Source organism: Camelina sativa, chromosome 15 (assembly GCF_030686135.1).
Source record: "Camelina sativa cultivar CO46 ecotype springtype chromosome 15, ASM3068613v1".
Classification (NCBI taxonomy): Eukaryota; Viridiplantae; Streptophyta; class Magnoliopsida; order Brassicales; family Brassicaceae; genus Camelina; species Camelina sativa.
Genome location: NC_141894.1, coordinates 2,566,260 through 2,590,875, shown reverse-complemented (window position 1 = coordinate 2,590,875; position 24,616 = coordinate 2,566,260). Strand labels below are relative to the sequence as shown.

At 33.1% G+C, this 24,616-nt stretch overlaps 4 protein-coding genes and 1 pseudogene across 4 annotated transcripts; 4 read left to right on the top strand and 1 right to left on the bottom strand.

The window, feature by feature from the left end:
- Positions 1-1,357: 1,357 nt before the first annotated feature.
- LOC104744810 (uncharacterized) lies at positions 1,358-2,290 on the top strand. The gene is made up of 2 exons (XM_087487688.1): positions 1,358-1,740; positions 2,090-2,290. Exons 1-2 carry the CDS (start codon positions 1,471-1,473, stop codon positions 2,162-2,164), a joined length of 345 nt encoding a protein of 114 aa, XP_087343814.1. The 5' UTR covers positions 1,358-1,470; the 3' UTR covers positions 2,165-2,290.
- Positions 2,291-12,127: 9,837 nt separating this feature from the next.
- Positions 12,128-13,316, bottom strand: LOC104744809 (bidirectional sugar transporter SWEET8-like; annotated as a pseudogene).
- A 366-nt stretch (positions 13,317-13,682) lies between these two features.
- On the top strand, positions 13,683-15,453 carry LOC104744808 (pentatricopeptide repeat-containing protein At3g06430, chloroplastic). The gene is made up of 2 exons (XM_010465913.3): positions 13,683-14,093; positions 14,193-15,453. Exons 1-2 carry the CDS (start codon positions 13,752-13,754, stop codon positions 15,324-15,326), a joined length of 1,476 nt encoding a protein of 491 aa, XP_010464215.1. The 5' UTR covers positions 13,683-13,751; the 3' UTR covers positions 15,327-15,453.
- A 125-nt stretch (positions 15,454-15,578) lies between these two features.
- Positions 15,579-17,082, top strand: LOC104744807 (autophagy-related protein 8h). The gene is made up of 5 exons (XM_010465912.2): positions 15,579-15,809; positions 15,900-15,955; positions 16,390-16,442; positions 16,546-16,664; positions 16,750-17,082. The coding sequence occupies exons 1-5, from the start codon at positions 15,767-15,769 to the stop codon at positions 16,836-16,838; spliced, it is 360 nt and encodes a 119-aa protein (XP_010464214.1). The 5' UTR covers positions 15,579-15,766; the 3' UTR covers positions 16,839-17,082.
- Positions 17,083-21,922: 4,840 nt separating this feature from the next.
- Positions 21,923-24,538, top strand: LOC104744806 (zinc finger CCCH domain-containing protein 34). The gene is made up of 7 exons (XM_010465911.3): positions 21,923-22,437; positions 22,531-22,694; positions 22,855-22,923; positions 23,029-23,151; positions 23,253-23,570; positions 23,652-23,948; positions 24,034-24,538. Exons 1-7 carry the CDS (start codon positions 22,347-22,349, stop codon positions 24,361-24,363), a joined length of 1,392 nt encoding a protein of 463 aa, XP_010464213.1. The 5' UTR covers positions 21,923-22,346; the 3' UTR covers positions 24,364-24,538.
- The last annotated feature ends 78 nt before the right edge of the window (positions 24,539-24,616 follow it).

The following is a 24,616-nucleotide window of genomic DNA, read 5'->3' as shown; positions in this document are numbered from 1 at the left end:
AAATTATATGTCATTGAGAGAAAATGAACAAATTTTTCCATATGTTTTTTTTTTTATTTGGTACGAAATTTTTTCTCCATAACTATGAAATCTTTCTTTAGCACCATATTTGCATCATTTTAGGGTGAATTAAATTAAGTAACTCACTCACACTCAGATTTGGAACAAATTATTTTATAAAGAAGTGGACATAGCCGTACATATTTATTAAACAAAAAAACCGGTACAATTTTTGGAAAACCATTTGTTGATGGTAAAAGGATTATAATGCCTCGGATCGTTTGGAATTGTTTTATTTATTTAATTTATTTAAGATGACATTGCTTTCACACCTCTCGTTGCCACTTGCCAGTTGCCCACATGAAGCCTAAGCATATATCACCAGCGGGAATTTGATGTTTTTTTTTTTTTTTTTTTTTTTTGTGGTTACATATATTTGACGAAATCGGAGGTTTGCATAGAGTTTTAATCATGTAATGAGGATAGAGTTAACCGAGGTGACGAGACACTTTTGTAAAGTTGTAAGTTGTAATATTGATCCAGTGAGCGATAACTACTAACACGCCAAAAAAAATGATAAATGTAACAAACCGTACGTTAATATTTGACAAGTATATATGTAATTTTTTATAATATGAGCGAGGCCACTTTTGTTCTTGGATTTTACAATGAAAGATTTCTTAATATTTTGCTAATATATACTCCCAAAACAACGTTTTCGTCGAAAAAATAGTTCTATCATTTTATCTGGTTAATCTATAGATTTTTTTTTTTGTTAGATATCTAAATTAATATTTAGATATAGTAGTCGTTCAATGATTTACTCTTGGCCTTCGTAATGACTAATGTCTATTAGTACTTTTTAGAGTAACACCATGGTTTGATTCTAGGACGAAAAAGCGGTATGAGATAAGAGGTCTCAACGAGCCTTCAGCATCTGAAACGTGTTTACATTTACAAAATATGTGGATGGCGAAATATCCTCTGAATAATTATATAGCAACTTCATAATATATAATTTGTTTTATGTAGTTGAGATTTTATTAGTATCTCCTTGAGAAATTACTCAGTTCAATTTTCTTGTAAGTTGAAAGAAGGATAAATATAAAATATATATATGTGGTTACAAAACCTTTTGGTTTTAGCAAAAGGTTTTAGCGACAAATATATTTTTTTATTTTCTTGTAACTATTCAAAAGAAAGTGGTTTTGTGAACACAGTATGCTATCAATTAAAACCCCAACTAAAATAAAAATTAAAAGAAAACTAGTGAGTGTGGGTAACAGCTGTAAAGCAGACCATGGTTTTACTAAACTATCCCGGTTTTCTCATTTACATAGCACTCACAAAATAAAAAAGGGGCTAAAGAAACAAGTAAACCCTAGTTTTAAAGCATTCTTCTTTTCCGTCGCTCTTCGTCTTCCTTAACTCAATTTCTTAAAAAGAACGAAAAAAAAAACCCAGAAAACAATGGGCAATAATAAGAACAACAATAAGAACAAGAACAAGAAGAAGCCTGAGAACAAGAAGAAGAAGCCTGAGAACCAGAAGAAGCCTGAGAACAAGAACGAAATCTCCCAGAAAGTGATCGTTTTTGGTGTGAATGATCCAGCATCAAGGATAGGTTGGACTCTCTTGGCTCTTCTGTGCGTTTATGGAGCTGTGAGTGCTGTAAGGGTGATGAAGCTTGAAGAGGGTTTCAGCTACAAGATTGGCCTATCTCTATATGTGATTCTTGCGGTAGCCTCCTTTTTCACTGAAACTCCATCTATAGTTTGTAGGGCAGGTCGTTGGGTTAGAACTTTTGTGCCTCTAATTCTCTTCATCATTATCTATTTTATTATCTATAATTTCCAAACATTTTGGGTCTCTGTTTTGGTTTTATCAGTAGTTTTTGGGTTGTTTGTCTTGGTTCAACTCCTTTATCCAGTTGAAGGCTTTTACTTTATGTATGTGTTAGGCATCATGATGTTGGGGGGTTTCTTAGCTGTCTTTGCTTGTGATTATGATCCAAAAATCCATCCTTTTTGGTTCTGTTTCTTGACTCTTTCCGTTTTTGAGATGATCATCTATTTTTTCAACTATCCAGGACCGACTAATAGGGCATTCAGCTTCTATTGAGCCTTCCTTTGTTTTAGATTTTGTCATCTTATTATGTTTGTAGTCTTTTTATGTTCTTTTAATCAACATTGTAATCCATTTTCAGATGGAATTTGATGTATTTTCTTATGGACTATCTAGTGTTGTTTTGTTAATCTACTTTAATTAATGGATATTTTCGTTTTGGTTATTATTTTTGCCCTCGTAATTGTTGCCAGTTATTTTTGATATTCTCATTATACCAAAAAAAAAGATACGTATTTGTTTATGAGATTCTTAACTTAACTCTGATATTGATGTAAGCTCCAACATTAACTGGCTTGTGATCAAATGGAGTTGTTAAGTTGTTGAGATTAAAATTCTGTTAGAAACAAAAATAAAGGATGAATTAACTCTTCAAATATTTTATGAATTAAACTGAACATGCACAAATAGATTTAGTGGATCAGACTAAAAATATGTCCACTTACTTTCCTATTTATCATGCGATATTTTATGGATTTTTGTTGTTCACATCATTAACGGATTTCTAGCTTTCCCACTATTTTGATTCATCCAAATCACTGAATATTATGAAAAAGATAATGGACTGTAACAACTCCCCGTGAGGTTAGCTAGTAAGAAAACAAGATACATAACCATCTAAAACAAGCGCATACTTCTTTTAAATCATGAGAATCAACATATATATTTTCTCTAGTTTGGACATAAATGTCAGCCACAATATATATAATTCACTACTCTGAAATGAAAAAATATATCTATTTTATTATTTGGTGTCTCGTCTCTTTTTGCATAGCCTTTTATACATAAAAACCTAAACACATTCTGACTTTAATCCACATTGAATCAGAAACATTCTTTTTTTGTTTCTTATATTTTAAATTTTAATTTTGTATTGCAAATATTGGGTTGTCCCAGGGAAAAAGAAAATCAAACCTTCCTGCGAACGTAATGATGATAACTTCTCGTTAAAAACACACGTTCTCACTAACGACGATAATAACTTGTCATCATCATTGTAAAAATATGAACTCGACACTGCCTTTTTCCAAAACTCCGGCAAACCAAGGCTTTTTTTTCTCTTTTCTTTGTCACTGGATTAATATTGGTTAGGATAGAGGGTTACAATCATGAACATGGCTTGTGGAAAGCCTCAAACTGCACACATGCCAAAAAGACTAAAAACCAAAAGAGGTCACATACTAATATGCAGACCAAGGTTTTTCTTTATTAATGTTTTCATTAAGAAGTTACATTTTCTTTTAACTTACTTTAAATTTGTCATTTAAGATTAATGTTAGCAAGAACAGATAAAGATGTACTTTCTATCATATTTCTTGTCTTTTTCTAAATAGAGTAAACATATTCTCTAAAGTTATAAAAAAAAAAAAAAAAAATCTTGAACATTTTCCTTTTGAACGGCTAACACTCGCAACGGGATCTTCTATGTTACCAAACATGATTTGGATCCCTCAGAATCATGCATCTTGCAAATATCTTATTTCCAACTAATGTCTTTTGAATAATCTGCTATTCTGCTCTATACGTCCAACTTTTAAAATAGATTGTGTAACGGTGGAACCTCCAATATCGATACAAAATTACAAACCATGTTTTATTGTTTTGGCAGTTGGGAGTTTTATTGTTTTAAGTTGCCACTCCGAGTCTCCGATCGTTATTATAAACAATCATCCCATCCCATCGCAAATTAATTAAAGCAATTTTGTTGTTTTGCTTCAATTTTGATAATCCAATATGTTTATCTTAAATATCAATATATCATGGTACAAAAAGAAAAGTCTGAATGCTGACTGCTGAGAGCATCTCCATTGGAGGCCACTGAAATCATAATTAATAAAGAGATAAATAGGATAGTGAAAGAATTGCTTATTTCAAAATTTAAAAGCTTAATAACTAAAATGTAAAAAAGCAATACTGCGTTTGATCTTTTGTGTAAATTAAAGGTAGGTTCATCCAAAATTTAATAACCTCAATCACTGGTCCATTAATTGTGTTTGAAATTTTAAATTAGTACGATTACATTAAAGAGAATTCATATTTAAAAAGAAAAAAAAAAACTATTTTAATGGTTGTTATTATTCGGCCTAAAAGAGTAATTAACATATTTGCTTGTCTTCTAAAAAGTAAAACCCATCAAAAATAAATAAAAATAATTTTTTTTAGGTTTAACAATATTTAATTAGCTTCTCATTTTTTTCTTCAAATAGAAATAGTAACATTTGCTTGGAAGTGGGTCTACTCTTTCTTCTTTTCACATCTACTCTTTGGGTCAAACAACTATCGAACTATACAAACTAATAGTTTAATACACTTAAACGGCTACAAACAATTGATGGTCTTGATCCATAATAAATTATGGGAGTGGGTTTTTCTTCGGATTTTTTTTGTTTCCATTTTTGATTCTTTTGTTTTTTTTTGGTAGAAATTTTTGATTCTTTTGTAGTCCTCATTTTATTCAAGTATAAATTTTGTGTGTTATATGTGACTAGTCTCATACAATGTGAGCAATTTACACAAAATCTCTGCAAGAAAACGATTAATCATATTAATAAAAACAAGTAAACCCTAGTTTTAAAGCATTCTTCTTTTCCGTCGCTCTTCGTCTTCCTTAACTCCATTTCTTAAAAGAACGAAAAAAAAACAATGGGCAAAAATAAGAACAAGAATAAGAAGAAAAAAATGATTAAACTGAACATGCATTAGTGGATCAGCTTAAATATATGTCCACCTATTTTCCTATTTATCATGCGATATTTTATGGATTTTCGTTGTTCACATCATTAACGGATTTCTAGCTTTCCCACTATTTTGATTCATCCAAATCACTGAATATTATGGAAAAAAGATAATGGACTGTAACATCTCTCCGTGAGGTTAGATAGTAAGAAAACAAGATACATAACCATCTAAAACAAGCGCATACTTCTCTTAAATCATGAGAATCAACATATTTTCTCTATTTTGGACATTAATGTAAGCCACAATATATATAATTCACTACTCTGAAATGAAAATATATATATATACATTTAATAAATTGGTGTCTCGTCTCTTTTTGCAGAGCCTTTTACTTGACACAAAACTAATAACAAACAGAAGAGATACCAAATCTTGACCTTCTGCACATCAAGATAGCCGTATCCTCAAAATCAATATACAACATTTAGACATATCTTATATAATATGAGAAGGTTTTTTTTCTAATTTTGCCTGCTAATGCGACACTTGGCGCTCTATATTTGTGACATATGTCTTTCTTATTAATCTTAAATTAAATATTTTTTATATACTTTATTTTTTTTTTAATCTTATATGGTGTATAGTTTGCTTTTAAATAAAATTATATTGTTACAAAAATATATTTCTTCCAACTTTTAGTTTTAACATATAATATATTTCCAAATGAAAGCATATACCATATAACCTAAAAATAAAACTACTGATCAAACAAATTAAAACAAAAAAAGTTTTCATACTTTTAAAGTAAAAATAGAAACAAAGTTAATTTATGGAAGACTAATTTAAAAATATAGAATATGTACTAATATATTTAAAAAATCACATTGTATTCAATAATCATATATATTGTATTAAAGACAAAACTCACATAAAAATAAAACTACTGATCAAACCAATTAAAACAAAAAAAAGTTTTCATACTTTTAAAATAAATAATTGAAACCAAGTTAATTTATGATAGACTAATTTAAAAATATATAATATGTACTAATATATTTAAAAAACTCACATTGTATTCAATAATCATATATTGTATTAAAGACAAAACTCATATAAAATAAAATTGTATTTAATATTATATAAGTTACCGTTTGACTACTGATATTTAATACTCCATATATGTACTAAAAGAAAATAAAATAGCATAATGGTATCATAACATAACCTTTAGTATTAACATATAATATATTTCCTAAAGAAAGCATATACCATATAACCTACAAATAATTAAAACTACTGATCAAACCAATTAAAATAAAAAAAGTTTTAATACTCTTAAAATAAAAATTGAAGCCAAATTAATTTATGACAGACTAATTTAAAAATATTAAATATATCCTAATATATTTAAAAAAATCACAGTGTATCCAATAATCATATATATTGTATTAAAGACAAAACTCAGACAAAATTAAATTCTATTTAATATTCTATAAGTTACAGTTTGACTGTCTTTAAAACGTATGTATTAAAAGAAAATAAAAATAACATAATTGCTTAATCACCCCATAAAATAATAGAAACAATAGTTTCACAAAATAATTTTATGGTAATTATATTATTTATTTTAAAATGATTAGAAAATAGAGATATTATATCGAATCTAAAAAACGTTAAATTTGACACACTTTTCTTTTCATGAATTTTATTCAAAATTTAATGTGAGATATAGTATAAGATATTTCATAAATTTTTATGACATGAGCCATATTTTAATTTGCATTATTCCAATTTTTTTTATATTAAGTGTGATTACAAGATTAGAGAGTAAACACCAGAGCATATGATAAATCGTGAGTACACTTATCAATTATTCAAAATAATCATTGGTGATTCTTCTGTTACCTTCTAAAACATATTGTCTAGATTCATAATCTCATTCGTATAGTACAAAATTCAGGTTTTAGAAGTTTAATTTATTGATTGGATGAATTTGAGTCGGCTGATTTTTTTTCTCACATATATTATTTTAAAATCATCAAAATCTGATGGAAATATCAACATATAGATATAATAAGTTTAAATTTAGTTAATTATAAAAAAAAATATTTAGATGTAAGTTAAAATAAATTAGAAATGTAGTTATGTCAGAAAAATAATTGGAATGTATCTATTGTTGATATTAATTTTTCTGATTTTGCCTTCCCTTCCATCTACACCAATTGACATGTTGGAGAGTTTATTTTTTTTATAATTAAAAGAACATAATGAATAAGAATAGAGACAAGGACCAAGAAATAACCCATCATCATAGAAGTATAACACATTTTAAGCATTCATATAGAGTTTTTAATTCACAAGAAATTTGTTAGGAGGCTAACTAGAGAAAATCAAACTGTAGCAACATATTGTGGACTCAAAAAGAAAATCAAATATTAAGATTGAGTTAAAGAATATATAAAGTTGTAAAACCACTCGCAAAAAGATAAATATTTATCAATTATTTTTCTTGATGATTGAGACTAAAACATAATTTTTATTTATTTACTTTAATGTTACTGAGTTTCGATAATACTTTTCTAATTATAGAGACCTACTGAATCATCATATAGTTCTTGATCGCATCCATATATTACAACTTTGAAAAAAAATGTAGGGAAAAATGAGATTTATCTGGTAATATTTGTAGACTAATTTCAATATTCAATTTTCGTTTCGAACGTCTGATATATAGTCTCTATACAAACCTTATGTGTGCTAGGACTATCTCCAATATATATTCTAAAATAGAGCATAGTTTTTTAAATGATCAAACTATTTTATACTCTAAAATAGAATTAGTATAAAAAAATTAAATTTGTATATAGAGTAATCCTACCTCTATTTTAGAATAAGATATTTTATAGGCGTATAGCAAATGTTACTCTATAACAGAGTATTGATTTTAAAATAGAGTGGGATTGGAGATGCTCTAAGAACCTAAAAATTTATCACAAAACAATAAAATCCAAAACAACAAAACTTTGAGGGAATTAATTACTTAATTTGATATGTTTTGTTTATTTTGTTTTGCGTCCAAACATTAAGAACCATATATATAAATGTATTAAACATTTTTTAAAAATTTCATATTAAAAAAATACATTTCAAAAATATATTTCTAAATTAAGATATATCATAATTAATAAAAATAAAATTAAATATATCTCGTGCATCGCGCGAGTCTATTTCTCAGTGTTCTAAAACGCGGGCGCTTTGCCCGTATATGCGCCGCCTATTCTCTATTCGGTCTCATAACGTATCGAATACATCATATACGGCTTGTTATGCGTTTTCTTATAAAGCGGGCGCCTGGGCACCGTATAGTCCGCGTATACAACACCGCCGAGACGTCGTCCGTACGTTTTCTCAAGTGGACAAAAACCTAGTTTCTTAATACTTAATGAAAAACCCTAAATACAATCCCAACTAATATTGATACCTCTCTGGCTATACCTCGTTTTCATAGCTCGTTAAATTGTATTGCTCTTCTCTGTTATTTGGTATTCTTCTTTGGTTTACCTCTCTACTCCGATTGACCTTCTTCTTAACGTAAGCTGCTTCATGGTCACTTTCGTGTATCGCAATCTTAGTGGTACAGTTCTTTCTTTATTATTTAATATTATGCTATACTAGTAATAGTTTGTTGATGCCTCTGATACCTTTGGTTTATTGTTCGTGGCTATTCCTCATGAAGTGATTATATAACATCGATTGTTACATTGGAGTAACAATCATGTTCTGTTGTCATGATTTGATTATTTAATTATTTTTGTTTATATTTTTTGTATTTTTTTTCAGTAAAAATTAGAGGGGATTATCATCAAAATTCAGCTGCTATGAACTATGACTGAATTTGCATAAATAACTGCTTTAAAAATATAACTGTTTTATAATTTATATGTTACATATAATTATTTAGTATATATAAATTTCCGCCTAGGCTCCGCCTAAACACCCGCATATACAACTAGGCGCTAGGCGTTCGTCTATCGTCTAGAGAGCGCCTAGCGCGTTTTAGAACACTGCTATTTCTAGTATATATATAAGCATTATTTTTTAAAAAATTGAGGGACAGCTACGTACACGTGAGTCGTCGTCACAGTTGATCCAAAAGACAACGACATAGATAACTTCGATAACGAAACCGACGCTATTACTGTCCTTGTGAACAAAAGGGATACCATACAAAACCCACAAACTACATTTAGCCAGCATGATCAACAGACGATTAAGTTTATATCCCTCCACTGATTTCTTCTTGTATATTTGTATAAACATTGGCCTGCACGTAGTACATATATGACTCTTAAACACATATGTACATGCACAAACCGTTGTGAAACAAAAAAGTAAAAAAAAGAAAAAATAAGATAAAGAACTACAAATATGAGAGGGAGACCACAGTGGACAGAACATTCCCTGCACCAAGCAAGAGAAAAATCGTAAGAGTAATATATATATATATATATATATATATATATATATATATATAGCTATATCGAAATTGTGCTAACTAAAATTAGTCACCCCCTCTCTTTATTTATATTTAGTTATTTACACACACAGACATAGGTAAAACGAAACCGACCAATATAAATAAAAATTAGGATAATGAAGCATCGATCTCAATCATAACGACGATTTAGTTCCGTGCATGATGACAAGAACAACTAGCTAGATACAGTGATGCATATAGCATGGAATCAGTACCAATTAAATTAAATTACACTACACACGGCTATAGAAATGCGCGTAAAAGAGGGAGGGTGAATATTTGGCGTTATGAAAAAAGGAAATTTCCCTCATCGAATTAATTGTTCCGAAATTATTATTCTTATCTCTGTCCTCCATTGAACTAGAATTCGCTTCGTTTCGTCGTTTCGGGCACGTCAAGCTTCTAGGTCCTTCGTAAGTTTCTGACACACTCGCGTGGTATATCATTTTTTCTCGTTGCTTGCCTAGTTTTGATAGGACCTTGCACTCGCGTGGTACATCTGATCCGTGCTGTAGATTTGCTTAGGTACTCTTTTACATCTGTAAGAGTTTGATTTGCTGCCTTTCTCCATTGATTTATGTGTTTCCGTGTAGGCCACTCGTTTGTACGATTCTGTTTCTCTTCTATTATATCCTTTCTTTCAAGCCTAGTCGATTTAATCGTGCATTTGTTTCCCAGATCTCACAACTTCTTTGTCATTGAAACGTTAAGCACCAAGTAGTAGTTAATGTAACGGTTTAGGGTTAGGAACCTTTTGGTTAAATCTCACTGTAAGTGACTAAATGAAGTGCTCTGGCCTCTGGATTATTGTCTTGTGCAGCAGGGATTATCCTCGACTGGCTTGTTTGTGTTGTCGGATCGCTACGAATGGATTCCAACAAGGAAGAAGAGGCTTTGAAGGCGCAAAAATTAGCAGAGGAAAAAATGATGGCTGGTGATTTTGTTGGAGCTCATATATTTGTTACCAAGGCTCAAACACTCTTCCCCAATCTCATCCACATACCGCACATGATGGCCATATATATGTGATGTGCATTCTTCTGCACACAACAAAATCAATGGGCTTGACAATTGGTATGGTATCCTTCAGGTTCACCGTTTGGCTGATGCCGACACAATCAAGAAGCAATACAAAAGTCTCACGCTGCTTCTTCATCCGGACAAGAACAAGTTTGCTGGTGCAGAGGCTGCTTTCAAGTTGGTTGGGGAAGCCAATAGATTCCTTTCTGATCAGATGAGTCGTTTACTGTATGATGCTAAATTGACCCTTTCTAGGGTGCGTTCAAATATTGCTAACGCTCGTCCTTGTCCAACCGCTGGTGGTCATAAAGAAGAATATCAAGAACAAGAGGCCGACAAAAGGAGAAAAGAAGATGTCGTCGAGGAACCCTCTAATAAGAGGAGGCGGACCAGGTGGTCGAGTGCAAAGCAGGAGGATCCTAACGCAGAGGCTGAGAGACGCAGAGAGTATGAAGAACTCCAGAAGAGTGCGGAGAAAATTTGGAATGAGGCCCGTGAGCTGTCGAAGCAGCGCTGGAAACGTTTCCATGACTCGAATAAGAAAAATATGAACAACTTGCCTGTTAAGAAGCCTGATGATCACATTGACCCCAAGGCCCAAGAGCTGGCAATTCTATGGAAAGGAAGAATAAGTACTGCATCATCATCCCTCGAGGTGTTGGCTTTTCTGCAGTTCATTGTGACATGTGGATTGCAGAATTCAATCATCAATCCAGATGAGACTGCTCAACTTGCCTTCTCTATTGCTCATCTCAAAGAGGCTCCAACACTCTTTCAATCACTTGGTCTTGAAACTGTCGTCATCTCAGAGATTGTTGAAAAGCTTCACGATACATGGCAGCTTATACCCACCGTCCGGCTTGTTTGTTTCTTTAAGCTTAATGGCTTATATCCTTCAGCGCTCCTGATGCTTTATACCACCGATTTAGCAACTAAGTTCCAGGCTGATGACAAAGACTGGGAGAAAGTGAGAGACATACTTGAACTTGTGGCAGATTATAAGCTCAAAATCGATGTTTCAGTTATTGCCAAGCTCATGGATCAGCAACCAGGCAATCAAAATCAAGTCCCACCATCAAACCTCTGATCTGCGGCCTGGCTAGGGTGGTGCATCTTGCGGTTCCTAAACCTAAGAGGACTTTTGCAAGATTGCAATAATTCAATAATGTAAGAAGTTTTGTTTTGTTTTTGTTTTGTTCTTACACCTGACTTTTCATTATGATCTCGTTTTTGTTTCTTGTTTAATTATTGGAAATACTTCACCATTTAGTTTTTAGTTCACTAAGTTAGAATGATGATTCAGGGTGGAACATAATATAAACTTTTAAAATTAAAATCATTAATCTCCAGAAGAGGTCACATACTAAGAGAGTAAGCTAGAGAGCCACTTGACACAGAGGATTGAACTCTCTCATTGTAGAACAAATATGCAGACCAAGGTTATGCTACTTGTATTCACTAATCTCCAAAGATTAAATCCTCTTTAGTTTTACACTAGCGGATAGAGTTACTGGTTTTACTTTTTTCCAAAGGAATTTTACGTGGGAAAATCTTTATGGGTTATCATGTGGTCATTACTTATTTGTCAATGTTTTACTAACGGCACTGATGCGATTAAGGGATTCTTTTGTGTTTATTTTTCACTAAATTAACAATACTCGCCAAAATTTATGTGGAGGTTCGATTTCGTAACAATAATAACTCCTTACAATACAAAAACATACCAAAATGAATCATCATCATAAACTTCAAACATAACTAACGAAACTAACTAACGACAGCTTAAGCACTCCAAATTCCAGCGTTAACGAAACTAACTAACGACAGCCAAAATGGCATGTACGTAAAGTTCTTATTCTTCTCCATTTTGTTCTATTGTTTATTGCACCAGCATAAAAATTAAAACTAATTAATCAAAACCAGAGTAATATAATAAATAGTTTACTATAATCCATATCACAAGAAAGAGAGAGCTGTACCAGGGACAAGTTAAGATAGAGCCAAATGTTGAAAACGTCGCAAACAACACCCACGAGTATATGCTTGTAAGGTGAACTCCAAAATGCCAAAATAGTAATCGAATAGACAGTTGACACGAATGTAATAACAAAAATAAGAGATATCATATCATGACCCTTCTGCACATCAAGAAGATAGCCGTATCCTCAAAATCAATATACAATATTTAGACATATATATATATATATATATAAGCATTATTAAAATTTAAAAATATAAAAAAAAAAATGGAGGGACAGCTACGTACACGTGATTCGTCGTCGTTACAATTGATCCAAAAGACAACGACATAGATAACTTCGATAACGAAACCGACGCCATTACTAGTGGAGACGAGAATACTATTACTGTCATTGTGAACAAAAGGGATACCATACAAAACCCACAAACTACATTTAGCCAGCATCAGCAACTGACGATTAACTTTATATCCCTCCACTGATTTCTTCTTGTATATTTGTATAAACCTTGGCCTGTACGTAGTACATATATGACTCTTAAACACATATGTACATACACAAACCGTTGTGAAACAAAAAAAAAAAAGTAAAAAAGAAAAAACAAGATAAAGAACTACAAATATGAGAGGGAGACCACAGTGGACAGAACATTCCCTGCATCAAGCCAGAGAAAAATTGTAAGAGTAAATATATATATATAGCTATATCGAAATTGTGCTAACTAAAATCAGTCACTCCCTCTCTTTATTTATATTTACACACATAGACATAATTACGACGATTTATTTCCGTGATCACAATAACAACTAGTTACACTGATGCATGAAATCATCAACACCAAATTACACTATAAACGGCTATAGATATGCGCACAAAAGATAAACAAACATATCGATTGCACGTAAAAGAGGGAGGGAGAGATCGCATATGGTACCAATAACTCCGATGATTATACGAATATCTTTGGCGTTAATCATCATTGTGAAATCGACGAAGAGTAAAAGAAAGACTATCTAATTCATTTTAAGGAGGGAGAGAAGAAGATTTAGTCAAGGAGTCCATTATCCTCTATGGATTTATTTGTTTTTCTTCGGCATATATTTCTGTGTAGTTGGAAGATTTTGTTTTTTTTTTATCTGTAAATCCAAATATTTTTGTTTGTTACCTTGTTAATAGGTTTGTTATGTCTCGTATAATTTTAAACGGTTACGATGTTTTGAGCTTTTTATAATTTTGAACGGTTCGGTTCGGTCCGGTTCTAAAGGTTTGAGCTTTTTATAATTTTGAACGGTTACGATGTGTTTCCGGTTTGGTTACATAAACCGGGTAATTTGGCCATATCCAACCAAAGTATTGTTGGAGACGGGAATTATCCGTAACAGAGAGTGATAGTGAGAAGAAGGAAGAAGACGATGGCGTCGTCAATGTCTCTCTCGTTTTCATCATCTCTATGTTCGTCTCATCTCCCAGAAGGAAAGCGTAGGTTTCGTCATCACAGAGACGCGAGCTTCTTACGATGCGTTTTAGCTGCTTCTAAATCATCTCCGGGAAGTGCTACTACAACGACGAAGAAGAGGCTTTGGAAAGACGGCGAATTCCCCGGAATCACGGAACCGGTTTCTCCGAGAAGAGCTCCGATGAAGAATGTGAAGAAGAAACTCGACAGAAGAAGCAAAGCTAACGGATGGGCTAACACCGTCACTGAAACCTTGTCCGATCTCATCGCTAAAAAGCAATGGTTACAAGCTCTTGAGGTATCCCCAAAATTGAGTTTGATCTGAATTTTGAATTCCTAAAATCAATTTTTGTCTGTGTGTTGTGTAAATCTGTAGATATGATTTTGCTTCAATTAGGTTTTTGGAATGTTGAGGGAACAAACGTTTTATCAACCAAAGGAAGGAACTTATATGAAGCTGCTTGTTCTTTTGGGGAAATCTGGACAACCAAATCATGCACAGAAGCTGTTCGACGAAATGCTTGAAGAAGGACTTGAACCTACTGCTGAGCTTTACACTGCTCTTCTCGCTGCTTACACTCGCAGCAATCTTATTGATGATGCTTTCTCAGTTCTTGACAAGATGAAAAGCTTGCCTTTATGCCAACCTGATGTTTTCACGTACAGCACTCTGCTCAAGGCGTGTGTGGATGCTTCTTTATTTGACTTGGTTGATTCGTTGTACAAGGAAATGGACGAACGTATGATAACTCCAAACACTGTGACACAGAACATAGTTTTAAGTGGGTACGGTAGGGTAGGAAGGTTTGATCAGATGGAGAAAGTTTTGTCTGATATGCTTGTGAGTACTGCTTGCAAACCTGATGTGTGGACTATGAATATTATTCTTAGTGTGTTTGGGAACATGGGTAAGATAGATATGATGGAGAGCTGGTACGAAAAGTTCAGGAACTTTGGGATTGAGCCAGAGACTCGAACTTTTAATATTTTGATTGGTTCTTATGGGAAGAAGAGAATGTATGATAAGATGTCTTCTGTTATGGAATACATGCGAAAGCTTGAGTTTCCATGGACAACATCTACATACAACAACATCATCGAGGCGTTTGCGGATGTTGGTGATGCCAAAAACATGGAGCTTACATTTGATCAGATGCGTAGCGAAGGTATGAAAGCAGACACAAAGACATTTTGTTGTCTCATTAACGGATTTGCCAATGCTGGTCTTTTCCACAAGGTGATAAGTAGTGTTCAGTTGGCTGCAAAGTTTGAGATACCCGAGAACACATCTTTTTACAATGCGGTTATATCAGCGTGTGCTAAAGCTGATGATCTGATAGAGATGGAAAGAGTGTACACAAGAATGAAGGAGAGACAATGTGTAAGCGATTCAAGAACGTTTGAGATCATGGTGGAGGCTTATGAAAAGGAAGGTATGAATGATAAGATCTATTACTTGGAACAAGAGAGACAAAAGGTTATGGATCGCACAGCAGCTACAAAAGATGAGGAGAATCTGCCGGCAGGATGATTGCAGTTTGTGAATCTCTCTGCTAAAGGAGAGAGCTTTCCTTTCAAAACAGTCTTATACACTTGATTGTTCTTGCAGCTATGTGTATAAAGCTTTTTTTTTTTATGTTAAATGTTTTGATTGAAAAGTCCATATCTAATAACATAGATGGGCCAACAAAATAGAAGTAAAGCCCAAATAGATGGGAAAGTCCAAAAAAATGGATTAGTTGGTAAGGTAACTGCGTGTCGTTTTGGTTCTATAAATAAATCTTTGGTCTTTGATATCTCTTTTACCGTTTCTTCTTAAACAAACAAATCAAATCCAAAAGCAAAACGAAACAAAAGATAATATTGAACACATCCTTCTCTCTCTGCTCTCTCTCTCTGTAATCAAACAAACCAAACAAACAAACAAAAACTCACCGATTCGATTCTCGTCGGAAAGATCATCATCGTAGAATGGGGTTTGTTGTCAAGTCTTTCAAGGATCAATTCTCCTCTGGTTTGTACTTTTTGATCTCTCTGTTTTGGAATTTGTTTACCCTAAAAAAAAGATGCTTCTGAAGCAAGTTTTGATCGGGTCTTTTTGCAGATGAGCGATTGAAGGAGTCGAAGAACATCATTGCGAAATACCCAGATAGAGTTCCGGTTAGTTTTGTTTTCTTTTTTCAGAAAAAAAATCTTTTGATTTCTTTCTTGTTGGCTCTGTCTTCTGAGTTGCCGTGTGATTGTGGGTTTCCTCCTTAGGGTTTCGAGAATCGATTTAGTCTAATTTTTGACTCTATGTCTGTTTTCTAATTGCTAGACTAGTTTCTGTGAATCTGTGTTCTATATTTAAGAATTAGTTACCGCTCTATGGTTCTGATCTGGGATCTGATATATATTTTGACTTAGTTTGTGCGTTTTGTTTGCTGATTCCTTCACTCTTGGTCAATGTCACATTAGCCCCAAAATGCACAAGTGTATTATTATTATTATTATTATGTTACCCTTTAATATTTCTTTCTCAATACAGAGAAATCTTCTATGAATCAATTGTGTGCTTGGTATATTTATGTTTGATTTGAACTATTATTGTTTAGGTGATCATTGAGAAATATTCAAACGCGGATCTCCCAGACATGGAGAAGAACAAGTGAGTTGTGACATCAATTTTTTTAGCTGTTGTATTGTTGTTGAAACAAAAAAAGTGAAACCTGTCCTAATTAATTAAATTAATCATTCTTGTTACTTTGCAGATACTTGGTCCCACGAGACATGACTGTTGGACATTTCATCCATATGCTTAGCCAAAGGATGCAGTTAGATCCATCCAAGGCTCTCTTTGTTTTTGTACACAACACTCTTCCTCAAACCGGTAATTATAATCTAACAATCATCATCATCATCATCTATGTTAAAAGACTTAACAAGTTAACACTTGGTCTTTTGATTATGTGCAGCTAGTCGCATGGACTCACTCTACAATACTTTTAAGGAGGATGATGGGTTCTTGTACATGTGTTACAGCACCGAGAAAACTTTCGGCTAACCAAAATGATTTGCCGCTTCTTATGTTTTATGAAGCGCGCACTCTCAATAATCCCATTTGTTTCATTCTTATGTTTGTGAATAATAATAATGTCAGCTGTTCTTCTTCTTGTTGTTGTTGTTATTATTGTTCTTAGCTGACATTGTACAGAAAAAGCTAAAAAAAAAAAATGCATTTGACTTTGTAAATCATGTAACACAAATGGCAGTAATAATAAGACAATGTGTATGATTCACACACGAAACCCATTTTGATGTTTTGTTTTGTTCTTCCCCCATAAAATAAAAAGAGAAGAAAAAGGGAACATAGTTTCGTGCAAGCACGTTAGTTTGGGGAGATAAGGTAAAACGAAGCCTAAGAAAATTCAATGTCGGTGCGGTAAACGTGTCCCCTACGACTTGGATTGTGTGTCTCATGCGATAATGTGTTTGCGCTGAACCGCAAAGAACAATAGTTTGTGTATATCCGTTTTGGTCAATCTTCTCTACAAGTTCTTTATGCTTCTTTTGTTATACGCATTCTATGTTCCGATTACAGATTGTATATTTCTAAAAAAGAAATCATCGCTTACGAGTTAGGAGTATCTTTCTAACCTTTTCTTTCTGCAACGAGTTTATATCTTTATCTATGTAATTAATGTCTCTCTACTTAACCTCAATATAAAATGATTAACGCGTTGGCACCATCATTATAATAATATCTCTATATATGATTAACAAGAAAACTATATAATATATCTCAATTTAAAAGTCCACAGTTCTGAGCCAAAAATATATAAAAGAAGAACTCTAGAAGGACACCAATCAACCGACTGAGTATATCCTTTTTTGAGTTGGGGATGTTACGTTACGATGCCATCCATACATTGTCCAAACCAACTGGATCAAAATGCTTCTTTTTACTTTTTGGAATGTTTTGTGCTCTTTCATTTCAATTGTAGATTCGGATATTCCTTGTTAATAATAAATAGAAAGTGTCGACGGATATTCATGATGATTAATAATATAACACTGCCACAGTTTTCATTTCTTATTTATAAAAATATCGATGTCGGTTACAAAACACGATGGTACTATATAATAGTAGTAAAATAATTGATCCAAGACGTAATAATTGCGGATTCAGTGTTAGTTAGGCTATTGTATTTTTAATTTTCCGTAAGGAGGATTAATTTAAAGAAATGATAACAAGCAATGTGTATATATATATATATGAAATCCACAACCAAACCTACGGTCGTAATCTGTGGTGGTTTAGTGTACTTGTTTAAAAAGATTTGTCATGTGGATCGCAACCGAAGATTAATAGTATTTCTATTGCGATTTTTTATCAATATGAACATCTTAATAAAGAAGATTTGTCATGTGGATCGCAACCAAAGATTAATTAGACTTTTAAATCATCAGATTACCAATTAAAAGTATATAAAAAAAAAAAGTATATACTTTTCATAACACGCTGCTTAATAAATTTAACTTCACAACAAATTAAATATGTATTCGGGCCAGATTGGGCCTATTAAATATGCAAATTTTAATTTAGTCAATTTTGTGACTTGTCAACAAACTACTATTTATATTGGGCCTCACAAATCTTGGTAGTGATTGTACTCTTTCTTGCCATGATCAAGAGTTGTGTAATTTAGTCCATCCATACTCTTGTCTGAGAGGATTTAGGGTTTCGTTTTGAGAATTTCTTAGAGACATTTCTCCTTAAGTTTTTACTTTTTAGAGTAGCTTTGCTATAGATTTATGAAAGTAGCCATGCTCATGTTGTCTCGGTAATTAATACAGAAAACTGTTTTTTAAAATTTATGTTGTTTCTGTCCTAACCAAATCCGTATTCTTGTGTATGTTATTAGAGCATATTGGCTTGATGGACGTACTTGCATATGTATCTGATAAGAAGGAATCAAAGCATAAACTTGATTGAGGTAGTAAAATCTACTGGTGTTTTCAGGTGGGACTTGGGATTAAGAAAGATCGATACAACACGTCGAAGCCCCAATTCGAAGATGTTGAGGTATCTATATCCCCTTTGGTGCTATCTGGAGATAAAGGAATAACATTTTAGAATATATGTGTTGTTGTTGGACCTTCTTTAAAATCTTTCTAAGGTATCATATATCCTCTGATGAAGATGGGCTATTACAAAACAAAAACAAAAAAAAATCCTTAAAGCTTCACAATATTGAAGAAAACAGAATTAAAAACAAAAAGAATAAAGAATAAAGGTGTGTATATTTCTACTACACACCTTTTATCTCAATCTTTCTACTTTTTGTTGTCGTTGTTGTTTCCCTCACACAATGATTCTACGATCTTTATGAGTCAATGTTTCTGTGTATTCCTGTCGGTAAAAGTTTTTTGGAAAAAACAGATGAACTGTGGATGAAGATGCCATTGTGAAAAGACCCAATAAGAGTTGTTACGAGTAGGTTTTTAATAAGTCCGCGGTTTAAAGAATCAGCTTTCTCTTATTTACCGGTATGTTTAGGTTACTAGAGTTGTTCGTGTTGTTGTTAGACGTAAGACGTACACGTGCTTGTATAATTCACCTTTGAATAAAAAGAAAAAGAAAGAGAAAGAGATACTCTTCGAAAAAATTATATAAGTAAAAACGTCATGCAACAAATAAGACAACGATGTTATCGTGCCCAATATTATAATTAAATAGTAGTAGTAGTAGTAATTTTAAAAGTTAGAAAACAATAATGTACACTGAAACTTTTTTTATTTTTTATTTTATAAAAGATAAAATAAAATAAAAAAAATTATTTTATCTCGCCGACATTTGGTAGATGAAGAAAGGAGGGATGTTTATGGTCCAAAAGATCCTTTGGGCAGAATAAAACACAATCTCCAAAAGCTGATCACATGTGGCTCATTCTTGTCCAAGTCAAACCTTCTTCAATTCATCTTCTTTTTTTTTTTATTACCAATTTTTTTTATTAACTTATTATTTATTACTCTTTTACTTCCTTTGCAAAATGCTTTTTAATTCTCCATCCGGCTGACTAATTTTCACTTTTCGACTTTACAAACGAATTTTTTTTTTCCTTTCTATGAGGTGACATGGAATTGATACTCATAGTTTAACAAGTATTTGGTCTCAACCATAAAGACTTTTTTTCATTACTTTTATAATTTTTGGGGTACTATTAGGAAATCTACTTTTAATTTAAAACATGATTATTTGATATGAAAGTTTCTTTTGTGTATGCAAGATCTTGGCTACTTTTTTTTTTTTTTTTTGTAATTTCAGATATGCAGCATATCGAAATTGATTCCATTAATGGTATCATTAAGTATACTAAGAACTTTGAAAAGTTTCTTTTACAATCATAATATATAGTCCGACCTTTTTTGTTCAAGTCATAAAAGATAAATATAAAATATAGCAAAATAACTTGTTGCGCAAACATTGTTAAAATTGTTACTATGCTGAACAATCTGTGGTCCTAATAAAAACTTAATTCTATTTAGTTGTTTATTTGTTTATTCAAGTAATTCTCATATGGAGAGGAACATAAAATAAAGCTTCTGTAAGTTTTTAATTATAAAATTATGAAGAGAATGGGCTTCTTTACCTACTACACTCAATGAGCCATCTGGTTCGTTTGGTCATCAGTTCAATGGAAAGTGACTTTGGAACAGATCTCGACCGTTGTCATCACCCCTAGTGCTTTGTGTTGCCGTTGGATTGGTCATCTCATGACCAAACCAATTTGACTTCTCTAAGTGATGTTAAAGTCTTATTATTATTGCTCACAAATCTTCCTCTGAACCATTCACGCGTCTTTCTTTAGCAACTGAATGTCAGACGCTACAAATAGATCCAAAATTTATTAAAAATGCAATGGGAACATGTTTTTTTTTTCTTGAGAAAATAATATCTTACTTCGCAAAGTTCCGACTTCAGACGGGATTAAAAAAATAACTAAGCTATACATACGACTCTGCTTATTCTTTTCATCGCATCACAGTAGATAGCATTAACTAGTCTGTAAATACCATGGACATCTATATTTGTAACTGTGTCTCAGTCGAAATTTATTGGTTTGATATTTGTTTTTTTCTTGTTACAGTCACATTTAGAAATAACTATACGTGTAAATTTTATGGAAAATGGAGTTTAGGTGAATGGAACCAAACAAACTGATATCACATAATACTATTTTTACCCATGCTCATGGACTGATACTGATAGACATCATTTATTTTTATTTTTATTTTCTGGAACAATTAAAAAACAAGGATAGTGAGAGATTCATTGCTTTTTTAAATTCAAATTTTGCATTTTGTAGTGGCAGCATTGTCTTTGACCCATAAAATCCAATTTCTCCATGGACGTGTGTCGTGGTCCATTGATTAAAATTTAAAGACAGAAGATATAATCTCTTTAATCCTTTTTAAAAAAGGTAGTGAAATCATCCCAAGTAATTTCAAAATAAGAAATAAACAGTCTTCATATGTCAAATGGCATGTATATTTGATCAAAATAATTGCGATTCCATTGTTTAGCCGGATATCATAAAAAAAACAAAAGAAATTATCGTTTGCAATGATATACTTAAAAATAAAAATATAGTAACTATAGACAGGATTCATATATAATGTAAACCATTTTAACTAAAACAAGAAATAAAATTGGCCATAAGTATATTTTGTATAAGCTAGTACTGTAATAATCTGTACTAAAACCTAACAAATCAATATAATCAACGTCCCTGTCCTTATACATGAATGAATGAATTGTACAAAATAAACAAGAAACAGAAAAACAGGTCGAAAATTTATAGACTTAATGATTTTTAAAGTACAACCAAATATAGCACCCTTAACTGATTCTATCATTGTAATAAGCTTTCCTAATATACTTTTTTTAAAAAAGAAGCTTTCCTAATACATTTTTTTACCTGAATTCAATTGTAGTTTTATATATTTTATTTACGTACTACTGACAACAAAATATTTATGTAAATGTGAAAAAAAGGAAGAGAAGTGCACTAATTAATTAGTATAGGATTAAGTTTTGGGCGCGTAGAATAATAAATTAACCACCACCGGCAAAACAACACACCCACGAAAAAAGCGAGCACGCATTAAGAAAGATCAACAAAAAACTTCCCCATCACTTCCTTACAAAACCCAAAAAAACAAAAACTTGTTTACGGACCCAAAAATAATAATAAAATATTTCGTAGCCGAAAAATTAAATTATAAAATTATTATTTTTATTTAGTTCAAAAAAAAATAAAAAAAGTTTCAGCTTTGAAGGAAGGCAGAGAGAGAGAGAGAAAGAGAGAAAGATCAAAGCGACTGAGAGTGGTGTGGAAGCAAAACTACGATCTGCCGATTTTTTCTTCAACTTTAGGTTTTTTTGCAACACTCTTCTTTGATCGGAGCTTGAACATTCTCACAAAAGCAAAAAAGACTTGATCTTTAGCTGTTTTGAGGGATTTTATCTCATCTGCCCTCTGCTGTAGAGAGATTAGGGTCTCTATCAATGGAGAGGTACGGTCGCCCCGGTGAAGAAGGGTCGCGATCGGATCCATCTCTTGAATGGACTTCTCATGGTGGCGACACCGGACTTGAAGGTAATGTCTTTTTTCTTTTTCTTGGAGGCTTTAATCTGCGATTAGAGCTGTTTTAAATTAACGGATTCTGTTTCAAATGTGTGATTTTTGTAGCTTCTATGTGGCGGTTAGGGTTGAGCGGCGGCGGTGGTGGTGGTGGTGGAGGAGAACCGTACCCGGAGAGACCTGACGAGCCTGATTGTATTTATTACATGAGAACCGGTGTTTGCGGGTACGGGTCAAGATGTCGGTTTAATCACCCTCGAGATCGTGGAGCGGTATAATTCTATATTCTCCTTCTTTTATTATTATATAGTTAACCAATTTCAGTTTCAGATCAGTTACTGATTCTGATGATCAGATCGTTGAATGAACCACCAGTGATTGTAGTTATTATTGGTTATTTTGTAAAGCTCTGATTTGATGATGATGTTTTAGGTGATTGGAGGAGGTGTTAGAGGAGAAGCTGGAGCTTTACCTGAGAGGATGGGACATCCGGTTTGTCAGGTTTTGTAAATCTCTCAGTCTCTCTTTTTTAGAGCAATGCAGTTTTTTATAAGATCTTTGTCCCCTTCTTTTGTTTTTATATTGTGAACTTTTTTTTGTGCTCAGCATTTTATGAGAACGGGAACGTGTAAATTCGGAGCTTCTTGCAAGTATCATCATCCTAGGCAAGGAGGGAGTGGTTCCGTTGCGCCTGTCTCGCTAAGTTATTTGGGATTTCCATTACGTCAGGTTTGTGTTGTTCTAATCTCTCTCCAAATTTGGTTTATTTGAGGTGTCCACATTATTATTTGTATGATCTCTTTTAATGCTCTTTGAAATTTTGATTGCAGGGAGAGAAAGAGTGTTCTTACTACATGAGAACTGGTCAGTGTAAATTTGGTTTGACTTGTAGATTTAACCATCCCGTGCCACTCGCGGTACAAGGTCCACCTCAGCCGCAACAGCAGCAGTTACAGCCACAGCCACAGCCGCAGTTGCAGACTATTTATCCGACACTTCAGTCTCAACCCGTTCCTTCGTCTCAACAATATGGGTTAGTTTTGACTAGGCCATCTCTTTTACCTGGTCCATATCTTCAAAGCCCTTACGGTCCTCCAATGGTTCTGCCTCCTGGAATGGTTCCATACCCTGGTTGGCATCCTTACCAGGTAATCTAAAATCCAAAGCTTTTGTGGTTTCGTCATTGCTACTCTTTTGCTGAAAGACTCTTTTATCACTTTTTTTTTAAGGCTTCTTTAAGTGCAATGCCTTCCCCTGGAACTCAACCGTCTATTGGATCGAGTTCTGTTTATGGAATTGCGCCGTTATCTCCTTCGGCTACTGTATATACAGGTCAATATCAATCAGGACCTTCTTCAAATACCTCAAAAGACTTTCCTCAGCGACCTGATCAACCTGAGTGTCAATACTTCATGAGAACTGGTGACTGTAAATTTGGATCCTCGTGCCGATACCATCATCCTGTAGATGCAGTTCCACCTAAAACTGGCCTTGTCCTCAGCTCCATTGGCCTTCCACTTCGTCCTGTAAGTCTTGTTCTTTTTTTTTCTATGGACATGATAACTTTTTGCTAGTTTTTTGTTTGAGACGATGTTTTTAATATTTTGACAGGGGGTAGCGCAATGCACACACTTTACTCAACATGGAATCTGCAAGTTTGGACCGGCGTGCAAGTTTGATCACTCAATGAGTTCTTCGCTTAGCTACAGCCCGTCTGCATCTTCACTAACCGACATGCCTGTGGCTCCTTACCCAATTGGATCATCCTCGCTCAGCGGCTCATCAGCTCCAGCAAGCTCAAGCAATGAACCCACCAAGGAGGCTGCGACTGCTGCAGTTTCATCTTCAACAGTCAGTAGCTTGAGCCGTCCAGAGCCCGCTGAGACGAGTGGTGACTCGGCCAGCGTCAGTGGCAGCATAGAAGCTAAGACTTCAAGTTAAAAAAAAAAAAGAACAGAAAAAAAAAAGAGGAAAAATATCCTCAATTCTTCATGAACTAAGCAACATTAAGAAAGAAGATTATTTTTGGGGTCTGAGATTTGATGGAAGCAGAGAGACCAAAAGCTTCTGTCATTGACCATTTGTCCATATATAATATATTCTCTTCATACGGCCATCTCTCTCTCTCTACTACTACTTTCTCTCTCTCTTGGTTTTTCTTCTTGAAAAACGATTAATAAATGGCCTTATTCAA

Excerpts from the sequence above, each read along its gene's own strand:
- LOC104744810 (XM_087487688.1), top strand. The coding sequence starts at position 1,471 with ATGGGCAATAATAAGAACAACAATAAGAACAAGAACAAGAAGAAGCCT. Across the intron at positions 1,741-2,089 it reads CTCTATATGTGATTCTTGCG|GACCGACTAATAGGGCATTC; the intron begins GTAGCCTCCTTT and ends TCAACTATCCAG.
- LOC104744808 (XM_010465913.3), top strand. The coding sequence starts at position 13,752 with ATGGCGTCGTCAATGTCTCTCTCGTTTTCATCATCTCTATGTTCGTCT. Across the intron at positions 14,094-14,192 it reads AATGGTTACAAGCTCTTGAG|GTTTTTGGAATGTTGAGGGA; the intron begins GTATCCCCAAAA and ends TGCTTCAATTAG.
- LOC104744807 (XM_010465912.2), top strand. The coding sequence starts at position 15,767 with ATGGGGTTTGTTGTCAAGTCTTTCAAGGATCAATTCTCCTCTG. Across the intron at positions 15,956-16,389 it reads AATACCCAGATAGAGTTCCG|GTGATCATTGAGAAATATTC; the intron begins GTTAGTTTTGTT and ends ATTATTGTTTAG. Across the intron at positions 16,443-16,545 it reads CCAGACATGGAGAAGAACAA|ATACTTGGTCCCACGAGACA; the intron begins GTGAGTTGTGAC and ends GTTACTTTGCAG.
- LOC104744806 (XM_010465911.3), top strand. The coding sequence starts at position 22,347 with ATGGAGAGGTACGGTCGCCCCGGTGAAGAAGGGTCGCGATCGGATCCA. Across the intron at positions 22,438-22,530 it reads TGGCGACACCGGACTTGAAG|CTTCTATGTGGCGGTTAGGG; the intron begins GTAATGTCTTTT and ends TGATTTTTGTAG. Across the intron at positions 22,924-23,028 it reads TGGGACATCCGGTTTGTCAG|CATTTTATGAGAACGGGAAC; the intron begins GTTTTGTAAATC and ends TTTTGTGCTCAG.